At 35.0% G+C, this 25,997-nt stretch overlaps 1 protein-coding gene across 1 annotated transcript; it reads right to left on the bottom strand.

The window, feature by feature from the left end:
• Nucleotides 1-1,241: 1,241 nt before the first annotated feature.
• LOC136812289 (macrophage mannose receptor 1-like) lies at nucleotides 1,242-14,832 on the bottom strand. The gene is made up of 4 exons (XM_067068782.1): nucleotides 14,700-14,832; nucleotides 3,519-3,764; nucleotides 2,066-2,254; nucleotides 1,242-1,606 (listed from the first exon to the last, which is right to left on the bottom strand). The coding sequence occupies exons 1-4, from the start codon at nucleotides 14,810-14,812 to the stop codon at nucleotides 1,303-1,305; spliced, it is 852 nt and encodes a 283-aa protein (XP_066924883.1). The 5' UTR covers nucleotides 14,813-14,832; the 3' UTR covers nucleotides 1,242-1,302.
• Between the last annotated feature and the right edge of the window lie 11,165 nt (nucleotides 14,833-25,997).

Genomic DNA, 25,997 nt, shown 5'->3' with positions numbered 1-25,997 from the left:
TGATTTGATAACAATTCTTGCTGTATCTTTTAGAAACCTAATTTGTATCCAGTCACTCCTTGTACCACAGACGTGGTCCGAATAAGCAGGGGGGGTAGGAAAATATTCTGAATTCTAATAAGCGGGGGGTATGGAATAAGAGGGGGGTAATTTGAAGACAGAATATTTTTTAATTTCAACAACAAAAAAGAAACTTTAACAAATGAACACGTAAAATAAGAACCAATACTAACAAAAAGGAAAATTTTTTAACATGTTTAAGGTCTATCTACACTGTAATAAAATATTGAATTATTCGAATTTAATTAGCGGGGGGAGGCGATGGATTTTTTTTCTCTTAACAATTAGCGGGGGGACGTCTATTCGGGAGACAATAGTATTGTTGTAGTATTGTTGTAGAACAATAGAAATTCAAGCATATGCCCAGCCTCAGCACAAATTAACCCTATGCTTAAGAAAAACATGGATTTTTTATACGTCATCTATCACTGGTAAACCTCTCTTCTGATCATCCCCTTTAAAATGGCCTCTTCTTGTTAAAAACTGGTTAATTCTCGAATGGTTCAATGTTCCCGAGCCCTAAAAATACATGTCAAGTTAATTTGTCCACTAAATTTGAGCAAAAAGATTTCGCTGATTGGATAGGTATAATATAAATTTTGTTCCTAATTGTATGATTCTCTGTATGGAAGTTAGCCGAAAAAATTGAACAAATTCTAAAAGTGATAAACTGGAAAAAGTGGAAGCTTAACAGCCAGGTAATTAGAAGACTGGCACATAAACAATGAAGTACATTTTCGTTTGTTTTTAAAACCCTTTAACTGCCGTTCGTATCTTTTAAGGTTTGACCTATTTGCCACGGAAAAAAATGAAAGTTCAACCTATTTGCCAGATGTCGGCATATGCCGACAAGAGCGACCACAGAGCTTACCATAACACTTAAATTTATTTTCTGAAAAATATCAGAAATATAAGTGATATGGTTTTACTTTGAGTTGAAATATATGTATAATTATGAAAAGCACTATTGGAATATATTTTAATTATTCAACTGTGCTATTTAATGAAATCTAGTTGAAAATCAAACTTTAAATAAACTTAGAAAAAACCTCAGAAAACCTCGGTAAATGCCGCCGACAGTGGTACTGCAGTAGTGTAGACAGGAAGGGCGCAAAATTTGTGTAGGAGAGCAGATTTTTATTACACTGTAATTATCTATTTATAATATATATTTTGCGCCTCTCCTGTCTACGCTACTGTACTGAAAGGGTTAACATTTTACAGCATCTGTGATAATAAAAATTAGTCCCTCGTACACGATACACATTTTTTTCGAGTTTCTTCAATTTGTTTCAAGATGACTTGAACCAAAGTCTCAGGACGAATTTGTCTCGATTGACAAAGAAACCTGTTGTTGGTCACATCACATGATTCGATATCAAAACATCCTTCTCCATCGACCAGATTTTCCATGCTGAAGACAACACAACCAGTTGAGGCTGAAGGGTTCACACCATTACACCATTTTCTGTATGGTGATTTGTCGCCATTGATCCATCGAAACTTACCAGGTGTCGTGTCGCTAATGAGCCCGATCCAAATTTTTCTAAAAATTTAAAAGCATTTTACAACACTTGATCAGTTCATCTGAACACAGAGTAAAAAAAATTCTAAATGTCTAGTCCTCTTGTTTGTTTTCCTCTTTGGTTCTTTGTGTTTGTTATAGGATTAGAGCTCTAACTTCTAGATATTATCGGTGTGGTAGAAAAGAGGTCAAACCTAAACTATAAACCATCAACCAATGCTCTGAACAAAGCACAAAGCTAGCGAGGCCAAGGAGCGATAGCCAAGTGGTCAATGGCGTCAGTGTCTTAAACCAGGGGTTCGCGGCTCGAATCCCCGCTCGTTCTGTTCAGTTCATAGATAGCCGAACCGGGCTGGCCGTGGACTCCGTGAAAACAATCGAAAGACTGCCTAAAAGCTCTAGATTACTGGGCTATCCACGTAAAAAAAATTGATTCCAGCTAGCTAAGTCAATCACTCTCTACCTGTGCATTTAACATACCTTAATTCCGCAAGATTCGCACTCAGAAACAGATTATCGTTTCGACAACGAAAAGTGACCAAATCCAGCCCTTTTTCTTCACATTGAGCTTTTGCTTGATGCCAAGTCGGAGATTCGAATGTTGTTGTAAAGTATGTTATGTCTTTTTCATCATTGTGTAAAGGGGCTGGTAGAGGTAGTGATGATGAGCTAAATAGACGAATTAAGAAAAGAACGAATTAGCACAGTCCTATATAAGAGCATAAACCTTCGATGGCCAAAATATTCAGAACAAGTTAGGAACATTTAATAGTAGGGGGAAATTTGTTCGTTTTTTTGAGGTCGCTCGATTTTTTTAGTCAAAGCACTTGTTATACATTTTTGGAAAGCTAAGGGGTAGGGGAATCAGAATAACTTGGGTGCCAATTTTGTTTCGGACACTTTGGTGTGATTTTCGGACAAATACGACGGTCTCGGGCAAAAATCATAGGGTGAAAAATTAATGAAAGACCGGAGACCTGTTGTATATTTTTGGATAGCTCTCAAAAAATTAAGATTAGTGATATATTGCGAGTATAGGTGATTTCAGTACCTAACTCGAGATATTGAGCTTCCGAAAGCGCAAAAACTGGACAAAACAGCTGTTTCTGGCTGAAAAACACTGAAAAACACTGTTTTTAAGGATTAATATCTCGAGTTAGGTAAAGAAATCACCTATACTCGCAATATATCACTAATCTTAATTTTTTGAGAGCTATCCAAAAATATACAACAGGTCTCCGGTCTTTCATTAATTTTTCACCCTATGATTTTTGCCCGAGACCGTCGTATTTGTCCGAAAATCACACCAAAGTGTCCGAAACAAAATTGGCACCCAAGTTATTTTGATTTCCCTACCCCTTAGCTTTCCAACAATGTATAACAAGTGCTTTGACTAAAAAAATCGAGCGATTTTACAAATTTCCCCCTACTATAAAGGCTGTGCGGACTCTAAAACACCAATTTTCTTACGAAAAAGGTCAAAATGATTACATGTTTAACAGCAGCACCCCAAGGCTTCCAAAAGATTTCTAGCTTCTTATAAAAAAATGAGTAAATTTAGCATTATGTTATGAGTATCTATTTATACAGAGAACCATCACTTCTACAAGCTTTGTGTTTTCTCTCCATACGACAGATATTAATGTTCACATGATTCAGTGCAATAAACCTATCAACCTTTAGCGGCGAGAGGAGACTGGTGACGAAAATACAACGAAAGATTTTTCTCGACAATGATATGGAAAACAAAATTAATAGTTTGCACTCTACCGCAGAGACACAGGAAAATGGCTCTAGAGTTTTGGCAGGAAATTGCTTAGTTTGATTTAGTTGTAGCCTAAAAAGGCCAAGCACCGAGAACAAATCTTCCTTGTAAATTAATTTCAAGTTCCTTAAAAAGCCGATCGTGCAAAATATTAAATTTCTTTCTTACTCTATTTCACAAAGAACATCTGCGATGAATGCTTCTCCGAAATTTGCCCATCCTGCCGCATTTTGATCATAAAAAACGGCTTTAAGCGCGACGTCATCTGTTGGTTCATTTGGAGCCCATCTGTCAAACGTCAGGGCTGAGTCATCGAGCCAAATAAATTGATTGCTAGTCACAGGGGATGTCAATGGTAGTGATATGGGTTTCAAACCAATCCAAAATGCTGGAATGAAGTCAAGTTGGTTCTCACTAGAATAAAATCAATGTTACCATAACAGTATTGGTCGAAAATTTATCGGTAAAAAGTGACGACAAAATAACTTGCAGTCGAATTCTTTTTCCACTTACCTAGATTTTACAGCCGACGGCGGATTCTTTTTAAGACGATTAATTTTGACCGACAAACGATATTTTTCACAAAAATCTTGTTATGCGCAGATATGTAATTTTTGCTAAGATATGTATTTCTGCGCAGATATTTAATTATTTTGCACAGATATGTAATTTTTGCGCAAATATGTAATTATTTTGTGCAACTATGTAATTTCGAGCTGCGCAGATATATATTTAAATTTCTGTGCAGATATTTAAAACGCAACCTTTTTTTTGAAAAACTGACTCAATTTTTAACATTAATTTTTCACATACAAGAAGTAATATCTTGAACATTATTCTTGGACTAAGGCAAACATTTGGCGATTGTTGTTTTTATTATAAGCATCATCTTTATAAGAAACAAGTCAATATCTTTTTTTTATCAAAGTGATATTGGATTTCAGCGTTTGGTTTTATCAAAGCAACTAGGGGACTGTGCTAATGAGAAAAATTTTGTTTTTCTTGTAAGCATCAACTTTATAAGAACACAATTCATAACTCTTAAACCAATGATTATTAGCTTTCGGCGTTTGTTTTTTTCAAAGCATATATAGGATTGTGCTTAAGCTAGAAAAATTCATTTTTCTTATAGGCCTCAACTTTATAAGAACACAATTCATAACTCCTAAACAATATTTTTTAGCTTTTGTTTGATAAATCAAATATCTGAAAGCCTATTCCACAGTGCCATAATATATTGGCACTTTTGGCTAAATTACCATTTTTCGAAAATTGAAGTTCGAGCAAGAATGTCAATTTCAGGCCTTCAACTCGATTCCGTCGAATATTTCGATCTGGGAGGGATTTTTTGGTTTTAGGCTATATTTCAAGCCCTAACTGGAACATTTTTGAATTGTCTTAAGTCTAGCGTTAAAGCTCAGAGTTAAAACTCTACCCTTCGAACCTACTTTAGAGCACTTCAAATCGATTGTGTTTTCAAAACACCCCGGTGAATTTCCCTTTTATTTTGTCACTGATTGTTGTTCTTATAAAAGCAAAATTCCCTTTTTCTTTCGACAGAGCTATTGTGTCATTGTGAATGCCAATTCCACTTAAAAAACATTAAATTTGTCTCCTTTTAGATGGCTTAAAGTCAAATATTTTGTCTTTAATTTGTAAGGGGAAAATAATAAAGACACGTAATTTTTTTAAATATCTTTAACAATCAGTGTCAAAAGATTCCTGAAGAATTTAAAGTTCGAGCGAGAATCACAACTTCGATAATCCAATTCTATTTCATTTGATAATTCAATCAAATATAATGACTTTGCTCGAAGATCGAGCCATGAAAAGGAAAAGGGGGTTTTTTATCATAAATTAGTCCATGCATTGGTAAAAACAACCAATAGAATTTTACTTTATCTCACTGTAATGTAAAGAAATGCAATATATATCTACAAAATCAATAAAATTTACATAGGTGCGACTATCTCGAGTCGAGGTTCTATGTATCGAAGATCTCATTTGTACTTTTCTATTAGGTTGTAAAAACTACCGTATTTCTTCGAATAAACGCCTTGGGCGTTTGCGCTAATCGCACAATGACTGTCACTACTTTTCCCAGTTAGGAAAGTAAATTAGAGAAATTACACTGAGAGTTTTATCTTTTTCTCTTCTCTTTATGTCTTTCTTTTAGTGTTGTTTTTTGGACCTACCTAAGGTAGTCCTTTAAATTAACCCTTGTCCGTTCGTTCGTTCGTTCGTTCGTTCGTTCGTTCGTTCGTTCGTTCGTTCGTTCGTTCGTTCGTTCGTTCGTTCGTTCGTTCGTTCGTTCGTTCGTTCGTTCGTTCGTTCGTTCGTTCGTTCGTTCGTTCGTTCGTTCGTTCGTTCGTTCGTTCGTTCGTTCGTTCGTTCGTTCGTTCGTTCGTCTGTTGCCAGCTTTTCTCGGGATCGGCTCATTAGTTTTTTCTAATCTTTTGCACAATGATGCAAAATGGCAATGCCCAAAATGTGACGGAGCCCGAAAATGGCGGAAATATGCCGGAAAAACTTGTTTTTTCGGCATTTTCTCGAGATTTCATCATTAGTTTTTTCTGATTTTTTGCTCAAAGATGCGTATTAACAATGCCCAAAACATGGTCTAGTCCGATTTTTGAGAAAAAATTTTTTCCGGCCGAAAATGCCGGAAATATGCCGGAAATTGCCGTTTTTCTGGATTTTCATTGGACTTTTCCATATAATTGGTTGTTTTTTCATTCAAAAAGATTATCAATAGCAATGCCCACCATCAAGCATGTTTCAATTTTCAATAAAGTTGATTTTTGAAGCCGGAACTTTCTAAAAATCGCCGGAACAGCCGATTTTCGCCGGAAAAACGGTATTTCTTGAATTTCTTGAGCTGTACTTTATATTTTTTCATGAAATTTTGCACACTGATGCAAAATGTCAATACCTAAATTGTGACGGAGCCCGATTTTCGAAAAAATTCATTTCCGGCCGAAAATGCCAGAAATATGCCGGAAAAACTGGTTTTTTGGCATTTTCTCGAGATTTCATCATTAAAGTCTGTCCAGATATAATTGGCAGTGGAAACAAGAATGCCTGTAACTTTTGATAGTCAAATATAATTATGGAAATTTTTTTTGCTTGTTTTAGAGAGTCAAAGGTGCTGTATTTGAATGTATTTTTGGTTGAAAAATTCACGATTTTTAGCGATTAAATTTGCGATTGCAAAAATTGAGCTTTTTTTCTACTTATGCTAAAACGTTCATTTTTACACCAGTGGTAGTTCAACCTTAGGTTAAGAAGTTTGTAAAATTTCAAGGCAAACAGAAAAGTCCTTCAGAAGATATGGGTCCCGAAATACCCCTTGGTAGCACTTTTCTGTGAAATATCAAATCTCCAACTTATTACTAAAAACGGGGGTTATGTTATCTTTTTTGAACAGTGCAATTAAAAGTTGGAAAATGTTAAGTGTTGGTGCATTGGTATCATTGCTATTGGTATCATTTATTATTTCGAAAAGAAGTGAAATCACAGTATAATTGTTTTTATTGAAAAGATAAGCATGAACTTATATTGCCTTTGTTATTTTTAAGTCTAAAGAACTTTGCTAATTCCCAAAACCCTAAACACAGTTAGTCTATGAGGTCATTAAAGAGATCGTAAAATGTGTTATGATCGAAAAACTGTTTTATCAATCATATCACTACCCCCGTTTTTAGTAATAAGTTGGAGATTTGATATTTCACAGAAAAGTGCTACCAAGGGGTATTTCGGGTCCCATATCTTCTGAAGGACTTTTCTGTTTGCCTTGAAATTTAAGAAACTTCTTAACTCAAGGTTGAACTACCACTGGTGTAAAAATGAACGTTATAGCATAAGTAGAAAAAAAGCTCAATTTTTGCAATCGCAAATTTAACCGCTTAAAATCGCGAATTTTTCAACCGAAAATACATTCAAATATAGCGCTTTTGATTCTCTAAAACAAGCAAAAAAATTTCCATAATTATATTTGACTATCAAAAGTTACAGGCATTCTTGTTTCCACTGCCAATTATATCTGGACAGACTTTAGTTTTTTCTGATTTTTTGCTCAAAGATGCGTATTAACAATGCCCAAAACATGGCCGAGTCCGATTTTTAAATCAACGCAGCGTTCTCCCTTCAGGAACACAGTGTACAACCAACTAATTTTTTTGGATGTTTTAAACCTTCCTATGTTCTTTAGACCCAAGCATCAGATGGAACTTCTAATTTTGACATGTATAAAACACTAAATTTGGTCAACTAGTTCCGTTATTACGGGATTTTAGGTTTTGCCTGGAAAGGCTTATGATGACGTCATCACAAAACTTTAAACCTTCATAACTTTTGATAGGAAGATTTTGAAGGCATGTTTTATACCTCGATTTTCATCAGCATTTCATGCTCTTTCCGCTGATACCATCAGATTTTGAATACTTTCAAAAAAATAAATGTGCCAAATTTCATGCTTGTATTTTTGTGCTAACAGACCTCACTATTATAAGAAAAATAATTACTTTCGGTTTGGGCGCTATCCCATGTTTCCTTTGAAAGAACCAATTACCGAAAGCTAAAACTTAGTGGCTGAAAAGTTATAGAGAGTTTTCTTGATTTTCGATGATTCTCATAAGAAAAATAATTACTTTCATTTAAGGCGCTATTCCATTTTTGCTTTGAAAGACCAATCACCGAAAGCTAAAAATTGTTGGTTAAAAAATGATGGATATTTTTCTTATAAAGATGATTCTTATAAGATATTACTTCTTGTATTTGATAGGAATTAGAAAATACCTTAAAGCCATTGACCTTTTACATAGTTATAATGTATGTTGATTCAGCAGATTGAAATAAATAGAATCTTTTGTAATGAATGAAGAAAAATGTGGAGCAAGATTTTTTTCTTCCTTTTATTTACAAATTTGAAAGGACTCTTTTATTAAAATTTTGCTGACATCAGTTTCAGACGAGTCGGGTGTATATAACGGCATACCGGATAAGTGGGATGGGGGAACCTGGGAACCTAAAATGGGAACCTAAATGAACACCTGAAAAGTGGGATGGGGGAACCTGGGAACCTAAAGTGGGAACCTAAATGAACACCTGAAAAGTGGGATGGGGGAACCTGGGAACCTAAAGTGGGAACCTAAATGAACACCTGAAAAGTGGGATGGGGGAGCCTGGGAACCTAAAGTGGGAACCTAAAAGAACACCTGAAAAGTGAGATGGGGGAACCTGGGAACCTAAAGTGGGAACCTAAATGAACACCGGAAAAGTGGGATGGAGGAACCAAAATTTTTTATAAATGAAAATAACTTTCATTTTACAATTTAAATTGACTTTCATTACAAAATCAATTTAAAAGTAATTTCGTTTTCAAAATGACTTTAAAAACAACTTAAAATACGACCCAGCAAGGCCACACAAATGATTTAAATTTTGTTTTAATTCTCATTTACTTTTCGATATCATTTTAAAAAGCATTTTGTTTTTTTATTAATTTTAAAATCACTTTTCTCACGTAGCCCATCAGTGCCAAATACAGCTTTGTCTCCAGACCCCTACAGGCTTAAAAGATTGAAGTTACCATGGTTACTTATTGGTTTGTTGACAGTTCACGGCCCATCAAGGCCAAAACAACTTAGTGCTTAGACCCCAAACATTATTACAAATGTGTAGGAGAGTATAAAATGATATCCTTTACTCCAGTGTTCTATGGTACCATAAATGAGAGATTTTTTCTCCGTCACAGTGCTTTTCCTTTTTATTGTTCTTTGTTTGGCTGGTGGGTTGTATTGTCTTGAAAAATTTACTTCTTTTTGCAGACAAAATTATTCATCAAACAATAGGAACATGAAGAGCCTTTGTTTTGATATCAACTTTTTTAATATCTATTGTATAGATGTCTATATTGTTTATTGTCTATTCTCTATTGTTTTGATTGCTTTTGTAAAACTCGTGCACGAACGAAAGTCGACATGTGAAACGAAAAGGGAGTACAGTGTATTCATAAAGTGAGTGGAAGCAGACATGAGAAATAAAAAACGACCCGCTGATTGGGATCAGTTGGAGGATCGGGTACGAAAGAAAAGAACTGGAAAAGAAGATGTGATACCAGCAATTAAAGTCAGCGACATAAATGTTCAACGAATGTCAACTACACCTACTGGGCGACTAAAGAAATATGAACCTTTAGCCACTAGGGATTTCGTTCCTTTTGAACAGTATTTTGATTTAACCATTGAAAACATCAAGAAAGCGTGCGAAAACTTTTACAATATGCCTGCAGGCTCTTGTGACGTTCTTGACACGGACAGAGGTCCCTCCTGTACAAGAACGGACCAGATAAAAGGAAAGAAGGTTTACCTAGTACGCTTTGATGAAGAACAATCGAAAGGAAATCCCAAGAACCGCCAAATTCCAGCTTCAGTACCCGCACATCGTCACCCAAACAATCATGCTGTCGCTACAACCTCCAGACAAGAAATTCCACCTACCAAATACGCTGCTTCAGTTTCAGTGGCCGATCTCCTTCGTGCTGGAAAACTTTTTTTATAGAAATGTCAAAACAATTTAACTTTGCACTCATGGGCCACCATAGTCCTACTTTCCACATTTCATTTATTCCTATTTAAAGTGATTATAGATCCCGGAATTGACCTGTAGACAGGGGCCGGACCTTTTTAGGACAATCACTTTAATTTCTTTCGAAAAATGAATGAACTTGAACTGATTTAGGACCTCTCCACTTTAAGCCTTGGAAAAAGTTTGCGAGAGATTTATTTGTGTGGTTTACCCCTCACACCGTTTTAATTGTTTAGTAAAACCACGTTTTTAAAAGAAAGTGTCTGTCCCTTCGCCATCCATATTGTGTATGCTCAAGATTTAAAAGCGTCAAGGCATAGCCCATGCTTTATGACGCAGTGCATTTTCTTGAAAAATTTGACAATTTTTGGCCTAAATTTGCCGTGATGATCACAGTTCGTAATACTCACTGTGAAAGCAAATCGCAGTTATATTCAAGTGAAAACAAAGGTAACCATGGCAGCTAGTCCAGAAAGCTGGACTAAGCAAAGTAGATATGTTTGAATTCCCGTAGTTGAATCAGGTAGCACAAAAAATTTGTTTTGTTCTCATGAATTTTTCTCAAGCTTTCATTCATCACGAGAGAGAGCCTGTTTTTTGAAAACATAGAATTGTTCTAGAAATAAAATGTGTCTTGATTTGACGACCGTGATAACTTTTATAAAAGAAAACTCAGCAATTATCATAAGTCACTTGATAATTGAATTTGAAATTTCTTTCCTTTTAATCGTCAAAGGAGTTGAAAAGAATAGTATTGTTTTTGCAATAGAAAATGATCCTTTTTAAATATTTCCTATCTATATAGGAAATATTTGTTAAAACGGTAAAATTTCTTCTCCTTCTTCTTCTTCTCCAAGTCTAACGCTCGGTTTTGGTCAATTTCGTGAGTTTGTACATGAGTCTCCTTTTAAATCAAGCTCCGGCGGTAAAAACAGTAGGTTGTTCTTTTTTCGAGGCGGAAGACGTCATTTCTTCGAGAAACGTCTGTGGTAAATATCCGTACGGCGCTCTATTCTCCTTGTCGATCGGGAAACGTCGGCCGTTTCAGAAGCGTATTGTTGATCAGACCATACTGCTTTATTTCGAACTGTCAAAACAAAGATGGCAGAAAATAGACAACAACTTTTGCTCTTTCGCTACTTTTCTTTGCTTTGGTTTATATGCTTTGATGAGTTGAATTGGATTATGATTTTTGTACGATTGTCACAAGGAATGGTCGATAGTGAATTTTCTTAATATTACTTTCTGGATTTGATGTTTCGTTTACATTCTGTTGGTTTGGAATGAGCTGGAATGAGAGATGACAATCTCTTGTTGGTCTTGGAAAAACAGGACATTTTATCAACTTTCACAACAAACTAACTTCAATTTTGTTTGTATATTTACATAAATCGTACGAAGGCAAGTGACTGTGAATTAATCTGACCATGTTATACCTGAAAAATTACATACTTGCAATATGAAAAAAGTTTGCACCAAACGAATGCAAGCCGACAATGCAACAATGGGAATGGTTGATGTATGATGAACTGATTTTAACTAAAAATTTAAACATGGAGCAAAATTGACTGGTTAATGATTAAATTTCCCTTGGTTTTTTTATCTACAACAATGAATTAACTGCTGGGGTTTGAAAACTCGTTGCGGTTATAAATTACTATTACGGTTATAAATTACGGTTACTTCTTAAAAGGTTTATTGCATTGAATATGGATGTAATTAATTTGAAATCAAATCACTTGTACAATTAAATTTTTCATGAACTTGGAGATTTTCTTCCCCGCGTGCATTTTAAAACGTGGAAAACTTTAGTTATGAATTTAGAGATCTTTTGCAACGTGTGTTTCAAACGTGGAAACTTTTGTCGTGAATTTGGAGATTTTCTTACCGTCAACTGCTTCAACTTGGGACTATCTGACAAAACATGGGACGGCAATATTTGGCCACCATTTCACTGAACCTCCAAAGTCATTTGATTTGAGTTAATGAACGGAGTATTAAAAAAATGGCAAAACGATGGAGCGTTTGACGTCACACGAGCGGCAAGTTACACACGCGTTATTTGTTAATCCCATCGGGCGATAGGCGGTTAGGCAGCGGGCGTTCTCTAATTCTCCAATCGTCGCTATCAGTGAAAGTTATCGTGACATGTTATGAAAGGAAGTATGATTGATAAACTTGGTGGAGTTATCAAAACAAATTTGTTGTCAAAGAGATTTAACAAGTTAGTGAAAATACAGACCAGATATCAAACGGTCCCATGTTTCGACCAATCGTCCCAAGTTAAAGCAGTTGACAGTATGTACATTTAAAACGTGGAAACTTTTGTGATAAATTTGGAGATTTTCTTACACGTGCATTCAAAACGTGGAAAACTTTTGTCATGAACTTGACATTTTCTTCCACATGCATTTAAAAAAGCAGCATGCTTTTGGAAATCATAAAATGGCTTCTGTTAGGGGAATTTTTTCCTATCGACATTCTTTCAGATTATGTAATGTTTCCCAGTATATAAAAATGAGATTTTTTTTTTTGCATTCTGTCGGAAAATATGAAATTGTTTCCCTGTTTTGAAAGATTTTTACTTTTTAGCATGTACATTATTTCAAAAAACTCCAAAAGTTACTTTAAATTTTTACATTTTTTACAATATTTTATATATGAAAGTATAATGCAAAATATTTCATCTCATTTTGAAAATATATAAAATTTTCTTTGGTTTTCTTTTTACTGTGAAATATTCTCATTTTTGTCATTCTTTCATTTTAAATATTTGCCCTTTTTGGCTGTATAATATTTCTGGAAATCAGCGCTTAAAATAATAATTATATAATCAGGTCTTTTGATGTTTTCAACAACACTCTACTTGGCGGTGGGACGCCGGGTGACCGCTAGTATAATACTAAAATTCATTTAAAGTCCACCTAACGAAAATTAAAGTTCCAGCCAATTTGAATACTGCATTGTTGTTCTCAGTCGGGTTCAGCTTGGATATATTCCGTGATCCGTAGCTTTGAACCTACAGTCATCTTATGAATAATCCTGTAAATACTGACAATAACATAAATGGAATTTTGAAATTCTTAGGGACTTGTGTTGCTTGATGTTATCTGAGATTTAAAGCACTTTGAAATCTTTTGAGGACATTAAATATTATTTTAACGTTTGTAAAGAAAATATTTATCCGCATCTTTGCGGCTCTTGTTGAACAATAAAGGAACTTGCAAGATGCGATGTTTGTATTTGTATTGTAATTTTTAAAAATGTAGAAGCTTTCACTACTCCCATTAGCTTTAATGCAAATTGTCTCCTGGTCAAATGGAAATGGACGTTCTCCATCTTAGATGTTTTTGAAATTTGTTTAAGATAATAACATTTAACACTGTTTGTAATTGCTGACAGTCTGCCTGAATGGAATTCTCCAGTTTGCTTTCACAGGTTACACGTTTTTTTTATAAGAACAAACTATATAAGAACATAAGGCTTCGAGGCCCAAAAATTTAAGAACATTCTAAGAACATTCTAAGGCTTTGGAGACTTAAAAACATGCATTTTCTTAAGAAATTACATCAAAATGCTCAAAAAATGCTGAAAATAAGAACATTTTAAGAACATTTTTAGGCTTCAAATTCAAAAAACTAAGAACATCCGAAGGCTTCGAAAATTTTTGACGTTCTTATAAAAAAAAACGTGTATATGTATTTCACAGAAAGCCCAACCGAGACACTCACGGTAGGCTAAATATGGTCAGATTTTCCAAATTTTAAACCCTTAGAGTGCACTTATTCTCATTTTTGCTCATTTCCACCCTTACAGTGTACTTTGGGAAGCTTGGAAAAAAGGGCCGCACTTACGGTAGGTCGTTTACCTTGAGTGCCCTCCGCCCCCATTGATCTAGGCTTATGTGTATTGGAACGTGGCTAGCCGTGCAATATGTTCTATTTTACTATCAAACATTTTTAATTAATGAAGTGTATTCACAGACTGTCCGGTGTATTTGTCCGGTGGCAAAAAGTATCCTTTCGCTACACCGGACACAATAAGTCTGGTGTCAGGCCGGTGTTGCATACAGGAAATTTCGGACGCCGGACATTTATGAAACAAAAAATTAAGAAACACGGGACGCACCAGCTGGTCATGTCCGGTGTTTTGATTGTCCAGTGGGAAAAAATATCCTTATTCTCCGACACCGGACATCCGACTTCCTTAAGTCCAGTGTAGAAATTGTCTAGTGGTAAAAAAAATTCTCATTTTACACCGGACTTTCGTGTGTCCGGTGCTGGTTAAGTCCGGTGCGTCGGCAGGGTCCTATTTACAATACACGGGTTTCGAGTTAAATCTGGCGCGAGAGAAAAAATCAAGTAAATAAAATGAGCAATAAGGGGAAATACCTTATAAAAGGTTGATAGATTTCCTTTCTTCTCTTTTGAAAGCCAGGTGTTCATTCAAAAGATGTTTTTCTATTTTAAATTCAATAAAAGAAATATGATTAAACGATTTACTTTTTATTTTAATGTTTTTTGTTTTCATAATGACCCATAAAGTCTGTCAAAATGGAAAAATGAGCTAAAATTGCTTGATACACGGCCAATTTTCGTTCTGTTTACTTGATATTTTTTTCGTGCAAATTTACATGGGATCAAAGCTAAAGCTAAGCAAAAATTTAATTCGAAACCCGTGTATCGAATTGAATATAAAATACTGGACCGCGGACCATACTTTTAAAACGACCAACAGATTCTTTCAAGGTAAGTAACTTACATCGCTTTCGAGATAACTGCATCGTGTTCTTCTGCTGACCTTGGAATAAATAATCTGCTGCGCCCTGGCAGACCCAAACAAAACTGGTTGCCAGCGTTAAAATTAAAAGTCATTGATGAGCCTCTCACGTAAAACTTGGAAGATCCAGCAATTTGAACTGTATGTAAATCAAATAATACACCATAGTTTATATTATTGCATTTTTTTTTTTTGCAAACAGTGATGTTAAAAATGAACTGTAAAGATGAATACGGGAAAAACATATCGAACAATTTGTAAATATTTTATATTTGAGATGTATGGTGATTGATCACAACGAAACGATGAAGCGCTGAAAGCATGAAAATACCAACAAATGAGGGCCTGAATTTGAAACTCAAATGACATCTTAAATTGAAAAAAAGTTTTTTGTATGATCCCTTCAGTTAAGAAATTCTACTATAGTCTTCATTAACTCGGCTTTGAAATAAATTGAACAGATATTAGTTGCCTGGCCGTGTCCGAATTATGAAGCTTTTGCTATATCTTTGAAGATCATTTACTTACAACAGCTTGATTTAGCAGCAACGATATTGGCAGCCTCCAATATGTCGGCGCACGATGATTGCCCATTGGTATACCCAACACAAATTAAAAAAATAAGCATGAAAATCAAATGCATATTTAAATGGTTCCTTGATCTTGAGTGTTTTCTTCTTTTCTTTCTTCTTGAATTCACTGTGGTTCAACCAAGGAACACATCGATATTTATAATGCCGGAGATTTTCATTTAAAATCATAAAATTACTGTTCTTCATTGTCATGAACTTACAAAGTATAATCAATGCTTCAAAATATATCCGAGTTTCGTAATCAAAACTGACGAGATGATTGATGTAGCCAAGGAACTTCTATAAAAATTGATTTTTGCTCTTTGATGTAACAATGGTTCGGAATCTTCATTAAAAATATATAAAGTCGGCAAATCTTTTTTTCCGAGATTCGCCGCTCTTTTAGCATAGTAAGAAAAAGGACATAACTTTCTTAACCTTAAAGGTTTTATTTTTACACAAGTGTTTCCGTTTCGTATCAGAGACATATTTCATATTCAGATCCTAAACCCTAACGGAAAGACTTCGAACCACCAAAATAATGCAACCGGTGATTTGAAACCTAGACGCCCGCACAAAAAAAGAAATGCTGACTCTGTCATATTTTCCTGTGTCGGCGAACAACAACAGATCAAATGTGTATACTAATGATGATGGTCACACTGGGTGCTTGACACCCACTGGGGCATAGAGACATGGGTGTCTTAACTGTAGGGGCTTCTTGGATTCGATCGTCAAATCCCTTTTTGGACGGGGGTTTTTTGCTAATTTTCTCACTCAATCATGTAGGAAAAATGAAATTTAAAACACGCAGTTAAACTACGACGTATTATGTACTACTTTTTCGAAAGAAAATAGGGTTTTTGCCTCAGGACTGCACAAAATCCTTCTTTCCTACAATACCCTGACAAACCATATGAAATCGCAACTGGACTACCATTTTAGCGTGACAGACACAAAATATGAAACTCTTTTAGTATAGAAGATATGTTAGTCCTTTTTAGCTATTTTGTGGCTAGCCATCATGGCTGGACATTGGAAGGTGACTTTGAAAGACTTTGAAATATTTTGAAGTATTATAGGGAGCCGCCACTGTAACAGAAAGTTTTAAGAGCGTCTGAATAAGAATTCTTCAAAATGAAAAATAATATTTGGGAAGAGGCTTTATTCTAATCCGTCAAGCTACAAACTTCCTGTACAGAAAATAGTATTTTGGCGTCTCAATGTTAGTCTAGTGAGGAAATCTGGATAGGGTTCAAAAAGAGGATAGTTCAGCGCCATCAATAGGAGGAGGAGGCTTAGTAGCGCTTTTTTAGATTTTGGAAAACTTTTTACAACACGTTGTAAACACGCACGTTTTGGCATATTAATATTCGATTGATTCCAATACACGCTTTTTTATAAGAATAATGTACTTTGGATGAGGGTCAAGTATTCTTAAACTTATGCAGACCCGACTGGGATTACAAATTAAACATAATTATAACTAAACTAATCATAGTTTTCACTAAATGCCCCCACAGAAAGATCATGTCATGCACTTATAAAGCTTTTAATACTTTAAAGATTAAACCATTAAAAATATAATCAGGAATAATTGATTGATTTAATTATTGATTGATTGATTGATTAAGGCATTTGATTGAAAAAAAAAATATTCCATTAACAAAATACTTGAAAAATTCACGCAGCTTGATAATTTAATAAAATTTAAGGAAAAGCTGGAAAAGCTTCTCAAAAATATATTAAAAAAATTATGGTATCATTAGCTTACTGGTTTTCACATCTCCTGTTTGTTTCTTTCTTACAACAATATATGTCATGATTATTATTCACTAAATAGACCTTTATTACACGTTTTTTTTATAAGAACAAACTATATAAGAACATAAGGCTTGGAGCCCAAAAATTTAAGAACATTCTAAGAACATACTAAGGCTTTGGAGACTTAAAAACATGCAATTTCTTAAGAAATTACTTCAAAATGCTCAAAAAATGCTGAAAATAAGAACATTTTAAGAACATTTTTAGGCTTCAAATCCAAAAAACTAAGAACATCCGAAGGCTTCGAAAATCTTTGACGTTCTTATAAAAAAAACGTGTAATAATACCGCAGACATCTTAGATTGTAGGCAAAATATATAGTGGTGAATAAATCAACAAGGTAACCAATCAGAAATAGCTTGTTTTTTTTTCATTGGCTGCTATATTTCAACAATTCTCTATTGGTACTACTTGGAAAGCCAGAATTGAAGCTATTTCACCAAACCACTGGAGAGTAAGTTATTAAGGCTATCACAACTGCATGAAAAAGTTGAATGTGCGCATGTAAAGTTAAACGAATGTAAACAAACTTTTTGCAGGTTTTTGAAATAGATTTTCCACACTGAAAAAAACAGTGAAAACACTCTAAGTGAGGTAAATCTATTTTGAAGACCAAAAGAAAAAGTCAGCTTACATGGAATGTCATTCAACATTCATTCAAGTTCAACCACTTGTGGATTCAACTTTACATATATGCATACATTCAACTTTTGTGTACTTTGCCGGTATCTTGTGTTACTAAGTTACTTTCTAAGTTACTAAGGGACTTTCTCGAGTTACGACCATATGATGGTATTTAAAGCTCAAGAAGCTCTATAAACAATAAAGGTAGTTATTAATGAAATAACAGACTAAGATAAATTATCCGTGTTTTCGCAGTAGATATCATCGCCACCCTTTGTCTAAGGTTTGATCTCTAAAATAAAAGCAGGAAAAAATAAAATGTGTTGTTTTGTTACGATTGCTAACAGGAAAGGCGCGGTAATCTTTGCTGGTCCGTCTGAGAAGTAATTAGCCTGCAAAGAGAATAATGGAAGATAAAGGGCGCGTTTACACCGAAAGGTTTCCTCAATTAAATTGTTATGATAGAATCTTTCATGTTTTACAAACGATCTTCCTTAATTAAGAGTCGTAAGCTCTATTGTCTTAAAGGTAGGGTAGGAGCACCCTTTAAAACAAAAGGTTTTATTAAGGAAGCATAAACAAAGGACGTGTGCAATGAACAAAAGGTTTTGCAATTTCAAAACCGCATGGTTTGGAGAAAACAGTATGCAGACAGTGTTGTTGATGTACAGGGTGTCCCGAAAAAAGTATCGAGTCGTACCATTTCTATAGAAAGAAAGTTCTTGTGCGTGTTTCACTAAATTTGCAATGTTTATCAAAGTTTCCCTCTGTGTCATATTAATTGTCATGAGACATCTTTTATGAATAGCTTTTACAAAAAATGATTCTTAATAACTTTAACGAACGTCAAGAAAACTGTAAAGAAAGTTAATTCTTTTTAATCATAATGACTGCGTTGTAAAAACAATTGTCGTGTTGGTATATATTATATTTTCTTACATTTTGTTAAACACACGCAACAATCTTCTACTCAGAATCATGTTCGAACTCGATACTTTTTTTCCGGACAACCTGTATAAGATGAATGCAATTATTGAGTAAACCCAGAGAAATGGGATCGTGGAATAGAAAAAGTGCTTCTCTGATTACCTGAAGTGTTCTGGTCGTGTCTATTGAAAGCTCCTTTGTTTTACTGTAGCTTTAATTAGTCAGCCCAGGTGACTCTTCAAATCGGTTCGACGATTTTTTTCCCGCTGGTCGTCGTTAAGACTTTAAGTTTTAATTCCGATTTCGGATTATTTTCGGGAAACAGGATTTCGGAATTACTTAGCGCGCGAAAATAATTTTTTCTTAGTAAGATAAAATAGGACGAGAAAAACACATAACATAAAAAGACGCGTATAATTAATAATAAGAAAAAAAGAAAAAAGATTCTTTTTTGCGTCACATTCAATAGTTAATAAAAGATACTTTTGCATTGTAAATAAAGAAAGAGAACTAATTATAGAGAAAATGAGTATTAAAGAAATTCTTCTATTTGGGTCTTTTACTGTATTTTATTGTCATGACAAGACACCCGTCGAGTGTTTTTTATAATCTGATATCTCTGATATAAGTAAGTAAGTAAGTCTGCGACCGCAGTCGGAGGCGACCCGAAGGCTCCTCTTTCGATAGCTGTCTACCCGAAGGTAGGGGAGGGCGCCACTCTTTCTCCCTGGATTGCTCCACTTACCCTTGATCCTTCTCTTAATTGCTGAGCATCTAGCAGAGAGGCATCAAGTACCATTGTGGGAATCTTTGGTATGACCCGGCTGGGGGTTGAACCCACAACCTTGCGCACCGTAGCCGGATGCTCTACCACTGCACTACGGTCGCTACGAAACAAAATAGACAGGTTCGAGCTGTGAGTCCAATTTTGGACTCACAATTTTAACAGTTGAACAAGCGCAGGACTCGCTCACTGAATAAAAATGAGTAAATGACTGGACAATAAAAAATCGCGCTTTTTTCTGAGGCAGTTTGAAAAGAGAAACTAAAACAAGCCTTCATTGGCTAATTCATCAACTGTCATTTTGAGGAGCGAAATTCAAATTCAATACAGCAATGGTATTAATTTGTTTCACCGAATTCTGCTTTGGACGGATCCCACTATGGGGGCCACTATGCACCACTACTTTTTCGTCTGGACGTTTCAAGCAAATAGATACGCTCTTTCAAGCTTTTCAGATTTCAACAAAACTAGATCTTGTTAGAAGCTTCCATGCACGGTATGTATTGCATGCTAGATTGGGCTTTCCAGTGGGGGTAATTCGGATCGGTTCAGGGGGTTAACTGATGCTCACCGGGGGGTCAGACCTGCTGTCCGGAGGGTAAATTTCTAAAAAATGTTATATCCTCCACCCCCTCCCCCATATTCAAATTTTTTCTTGAAAAGCCATTTTCCAGAGCCGTGTTGTGATCTGCTCCAAATTTGTCTCGACTATAATATATACCTAAACCAAAATTTTCCATCAAAACATCTTGCAGAGCCCCATTTAGGGCTGCTTTAATTTTGGTTCGACCATTATATACAGCCGAACCAAAATTAAAGCAAGGCAAAAATCGCTGCAAACTGCTTCCAGGAATTGACTATTCTTTTCAATTTCATTTTAAGGTACTATTTTTATCTTAAATTTTCCATCAAAACATCTTGCAGAGCCCCATTTAGGGCTGCTTTAATTTGGTTCGACCATTATATACAGCCGAACCAAAATTAAAGCAAGGCAAAAAATCGCTGCAAACTGCTTCCAGGAATTGACTATTCTTTTCAATTTCATTTTAAGGTACTATTTTTATCTTAAATTTTCCATCAAAACATCTTGCAGAGCCCCATTTAGGGCTGCTTTAATTTTGGTTCGACCATTATATACAGCCGAACCAAAATTAAAGCAAGGCAAAAATCGCTGCAAACTGCTTCCAGGAATTGACTATTCTTTTCAATTTCATTTTAAGGTACTATTTTTATCTTAAATTTTCCATCAAAACATCTTGCAGAGCCCCATTTAGGGCTGCTTTAATTTTGGTTCGACCATTATATACAGCCGAACCAAAATTAAAGCAAGGCAAAAATCGCTGCAAACTGCTTCCAGGAATTGACTATTCTTTTCAATTTCATTTTAAGGTACTTTTTTATCTTAAATTTTCCATCAAAACATCTTGCAGAGCCCCATTTAGAGCTGCTTTAATTTTGGTTCGACCATTATATACAGCCGAACCAAAATTAAAGCAAGGCAAAAATCGCTGCAAACTGCTTCCAGGAATTGACTATTCTTTCAATTTCATTTTAAGGTACTATTTTTATCTTAAATTTTCCATCAAAACATCTTGCAGAGCCCCATTTAGGGCTGCTTTAATTTTGGTTCGACCATTATATACAGCCGAACCAAAATTAAAGCAAGGCAAAAATCGCTGCAAACTGCTTCCAGGAATTGACTATTCTTTTCAATTTCATTTTAAGGTACTATTTTTATCTTAAGTTTTCCATCAAAACATCTTGCAGAGCCCCATTTAGAGCTGCTTTAATTTTGGTTCGACCATTATATACAGCCGAACCAAAATTAAAGCAAGGCAAAAATCGCTGCAAACTGCTTCCAGGAATTGACTATTCTTTTCAATTTCATTTTAAGGTACTATTTTTATCTTAAATTTTCCATCAAAACATCTTGCAGAGCCCCATTTAGAGCTGCTTTAATTTTGGTTCGACCATTATATACAGCCGAACCAAAATTAAAGCAAGGCAAAAATCGCTGCAAACTGCTTCCAGGAATTGACTATTCTTTTCAATTTCATTTAAGGTACTATTTTTATCTTAAATTTTCCATCAAAACATCTTGCAGAGCCCCATTTAGAGCTGCTTTAATTTGGTTCGACCATTATATACAGCCGAACCAAAATTAAAGCAAGGCAAAAATCGCTGCAAACTGCTTCCAGGAATTGACTATTCTTTTCAATTTCATTTTAAGGTACTATTTTTATCTTAAATTTTCCATCAAAACATCTTGCAGAGCCCCATTTAGGGCTGCTTTAATTTTGGTTCGACCATTATATACAGCCGAACCAAAATTAAAGCAAGGCAAAAATCGCTGCAAACTGCTTCCAGGAATTGACTATTCTTTTCAATTTCATTTTAAGGTACTATTTTTATCTTAAGTTTTCCATCAAAACATCTTGCAGAGCCCCATTTAGAGCTGCTTTAATTTTGGTTCGACCATTATATACAGCCGAACCAAAATTAAAGCAAGGCAAAAATCGCTGCAAACTGCTTCCAGGAATTGACTATTCTTTTCAATTTCATTTTAAGGTACTATCTTTATCTTAAATTTTCCATCAAAACATCTTGCAGAGTCCCATTTAGAGCTGCTTTAATTTTGGTTCGACCATTATATACAGCCGAACCAAAATTAAAGCACGGCAAAAAATCACTGCAAATTGCTTCCAGGAATTGATTATTCTTTTCAATTCCATTATAAAGTACTTTTTCTCTTAAATTTTCCATCAAAACATCTTGCAGAGCCCCATTTAGAGCTGCTTTAATTTTGGTTCGACCATTTTATACAGCCGAACCAAAATTAAAGCAAGGCAAAAATCGCTGCAAACTGCTTCCAGGAATTGACTATTCTTTTCAATTTCATTTTAAGGTACTATTTTTATCTTAAATTTTCCATCAAAACATCTTGCAGAATCTCATTTAGAGCTGCTTTAATTTTGGTTCGACCATTTTATACAGCCGAACCAAAATTAAAGCAAGGCAAAAATCACTGCAAACTGCTTCCAGGAATTGACTATTCTTTTCAATTTCATTTTAAGGTACTATTTTTATCTTAAATTTTCCATCAAAACATCTTGCAGAGTCCCATTTAGAGCTGCTTTAATTTTGGTTCGACCATTATAACATCCCTGTCTCAGTGCCCCGGTAGAACTTTTTCCCTCAGTGGGGATGAAAATTTCTATCAAAATGCCAATGGGGATAGAAAATCTATTGTTTCCAGCTCGAAAATTACAGTGGGGATGGTTTTGGAGTGCAATTTTTTACATTCAGCTTTCAATGGGGATAAAATCATAAATCAATTTCGCAGTGGGGTTGAAATTGTAGGATATTTTTTCTGCCGGGGACGATTTTTTGGCCTATTTTTCCACCGGGGTGGGGGGGGGGTCCACCGGGTCTGTGACACAGGGGTGTATCATATACAGCCGAACCAAAATTAAAGCACGGCAAAAAATCACTGCAAATTGCTTCCAGAAATAGATTCTTTTCAATTTCATTTTAAGGTACTTTTTATCTTAAATTTTCAATCAAAACATCTTGCATAGTCCCATTTAGAGCTGCTTTAATTTTGGTTCGACCGTTATATACAGCCGAACCAAAATTAAAGCACGGCAAAAAATCACTGCGAATTGCTTCCAGGAATAGATTTTTTTACAATTTCATTTTAAAGCACTCTCTCTCTTAAATTTTCCATCAAAACATCTTGCAGAATCTCATTTAGAGCTGCTTTAATTTTGGTTCGACCATTATATACAGCCGAACCAAAATTAAAGCAAGGCAAAAATCGCTGCAAACTGCTTCCAGGAATTGATTATTCTTTTCAATTTCATTTTAAAGCACTCTTTCTGTTAAATTTTCCATCAAAACATCTTGCAGAGCCCCATTTAGAGCTGCTTTAATTTTGGTTTGACCATTATATACAGCCGAACCAAAATTAAAGCAAGGCAAAAAATCACTGTAAACTGCTTCCAGGAAATGTTCATTCGTTTCAACGAGCAAAGATTTAATGAAGAATATCACAAAAGATTTAATGAAGAATATCAAATTTTATCTGTTATAAAATCTTTGCGAATGTCTTCCTTCAATAAAAGAAAAAAATACTGTAAACTCGAAAGTAAATACATCCTTTTTAAACATTACCCCCTGAATCGTTATTTGATCTTTCATAATAATTTCTCTCTTCATGTGCGTGTAAATAACTTCTATTGTTAAAAACAAAAGAATTTATTGAAGCGATTAGCCGCTTCAAGTTTGGATCTGCTTTAACTTTGGCTTCTAACAGATCTATTATTTGTACTTCTAAGCCTTCTAAGCCTTTTGGGCTGACTTTCCAGTGCAGCTGGTTTATTTGGCCATTACAAAAAGTTCAGAAAAAAACGTCTCGCCATGCGAAGAGGGCTGGTTTCTATATGCTGTATTTATAAAAGTGGTCATCACTATGATATCAAGTTATTTCTAAAAAGTTTGATAGAAATTCATCAAAGACAGATTTGATTTCTTACTTTCGTGCACTTTAGCTTTTAATCTAATTATGCGGTCATGATGCCGTTATATATCATTAGAATCGCTAAGAAATTCTGAGCAAGAAAATATAGGTATCTTTTGGGGAGTTTCTAAACATCGACCAGAAATGGCGAATACGACCAGCGACCACGACCGGCGACCAGATAAATTTGGGTTATCGAGTTTACCAGCTCTCTCCACCGTAGATAAAAACCAAATCGAGTCCTGATGTGGCTTTCAAATGAACCACTGAGCACGTGGCTGAGAATTACTCTAGCTACAATCCTTCAAGAAATATTTGAGACAAAAGGGAAATTCCCCAGGAAGTTTTGAAACCACAATCGATTTGTAAGTGCTCTAAAGTAGGTTCGAAGGGTAGAGTTTTAGCTCTGATTTTTAACGCTAGACTTAAGACTTAGGACCTTAGGATCTGAGGATCCAAAAGTTCAAAAATGGAAAAATGGTCCAGTAAGGCTCCGAATATAGCCTGGAAGTCTGCCTACCCGTCTCAAATTGAAATATTCGATTAAATTAAAGAGATAGCCCAAAATCGGATTTTTCGCCCGAACTTTAAATTTCGAAAAACGTCAAAATAACCGAAATTCTCAATATATTTCTTGAAAGATTGTAGAGAATACTAAAAGTGACTTTTGACGTTACCAGTCATTTTCTAGACAAAGTGACACTTTTTGACAAAAATATTGACAGGGCAATTAAGTGTGATGCCTGTAAACTTTATTACACCAAATATTTTAAGTGTACCGAATGAGATGCCTTTAGTATGAATTGATAGAAATTAACAGTAGGAAAAAGCTGGGAAGGCCAGTTTTAGAGACATCAATCTCATCAATTATTCTATTGTCCTTACATTGTCAAAATGAAACTGTAGAAACAAGATTGTGCGAGCGAAGCGAGAAAGAAAATTTTACTGCGGTTAAAATAGCGGAATAGACTTATCTTTTTTGAAAATTTTTCTGCATGAAACTCGTGAAGAAACTAAAAGATAAATAGTTTTATACCGAAATACCGTTTTTTATTGATAAAAATATCGAAATACCGACAAAAAAACAGGCAATGGACCGATACCGGTAGGAAATGAAATATTTCTGGTCGATGTTTAGAAACTCCCTATCTTTTGGTATAAATGAGGTCTCCTCAAAATATAAGTCCCATAATTTTAAGCATAATTTGAACTGAAACAAAAGAATTTCGTCATACCACTACAACAATGCACCAGACTACCTTTTCAAACAACTACAAAAAATACAAAATGCCGCTGCCAGCTTTGTAAGAAAGAGTTATTCGCGGGAAACTGATGTCATCGCTATGAAATGGCTTCCGGTAAAGGAACGCTCGGACTACAGTATATGGCTAGACTCGCATGGAAATCCGTTAATATGAGTACTTGGCCAAAGTTTCTACCAATGGAAAAATATGAGCAACCTATTACTAGGAACGACCGCATCGGTGGTACAAAATTGCGTGAATCTTTGAATATTAATGGCTCGTTTGAATTTGAAGCTCCAATAATTTTTAATGACCTTCCTGTTACATGTCGTAACTCACTTGAATATAAAGTTTTCTGCAAAGAGGCGAAAAATTATTTCCTAGATAAAGCTCTTGCTAGAAGCCTGCAGTAGTACAAGCCTTATTTAAAGCTTTTTCTCGGCTTGATATCTTCTGCTATCTTCTCAGCATATGCTTTTGTTTTACATATACTGACACTCAAACTCTAGTTTCACGTATGCGATATCTCCCATAATCACTTAATGAACTGCTTAGTATACCACTTTTTATATTGCAATACCCATATTAGTTTGTTAACAAGTCACAATTCTAGATACCATTATAATCTCTTCTCTAGCACAAGCCATATTATTACGTCAGTAAGCAATCATGTTTCTTAATTTCATTAAAATTTTAAACCAAATATGTTACTTGAAATTTATTTTTATATACAGTATGATTATGTTCATAGGCACTGGTACAGACCCCTTCGCACTCGTATTTAGT

The sequence above is a fragment of the Clytia hemisphaerica genome, unplaced genomic scaffold (genome assembly GCF_902728285.1).
Source record: "Clytia hemisphaerica strain Z4C2 unplaced genomic scaffold, Clytia hemisphaerica genome assembly, whole genome shotgun sequence".
NCBI lineage: Eukaryota > Metazoa > Cnidaria > Hydrozoa > Leptothecata > Clytiidae > Clytia > Clytia hemisphaerica.
This window is presented reverse-complemented; position numbering and strand designations above follow the sequence as displayed.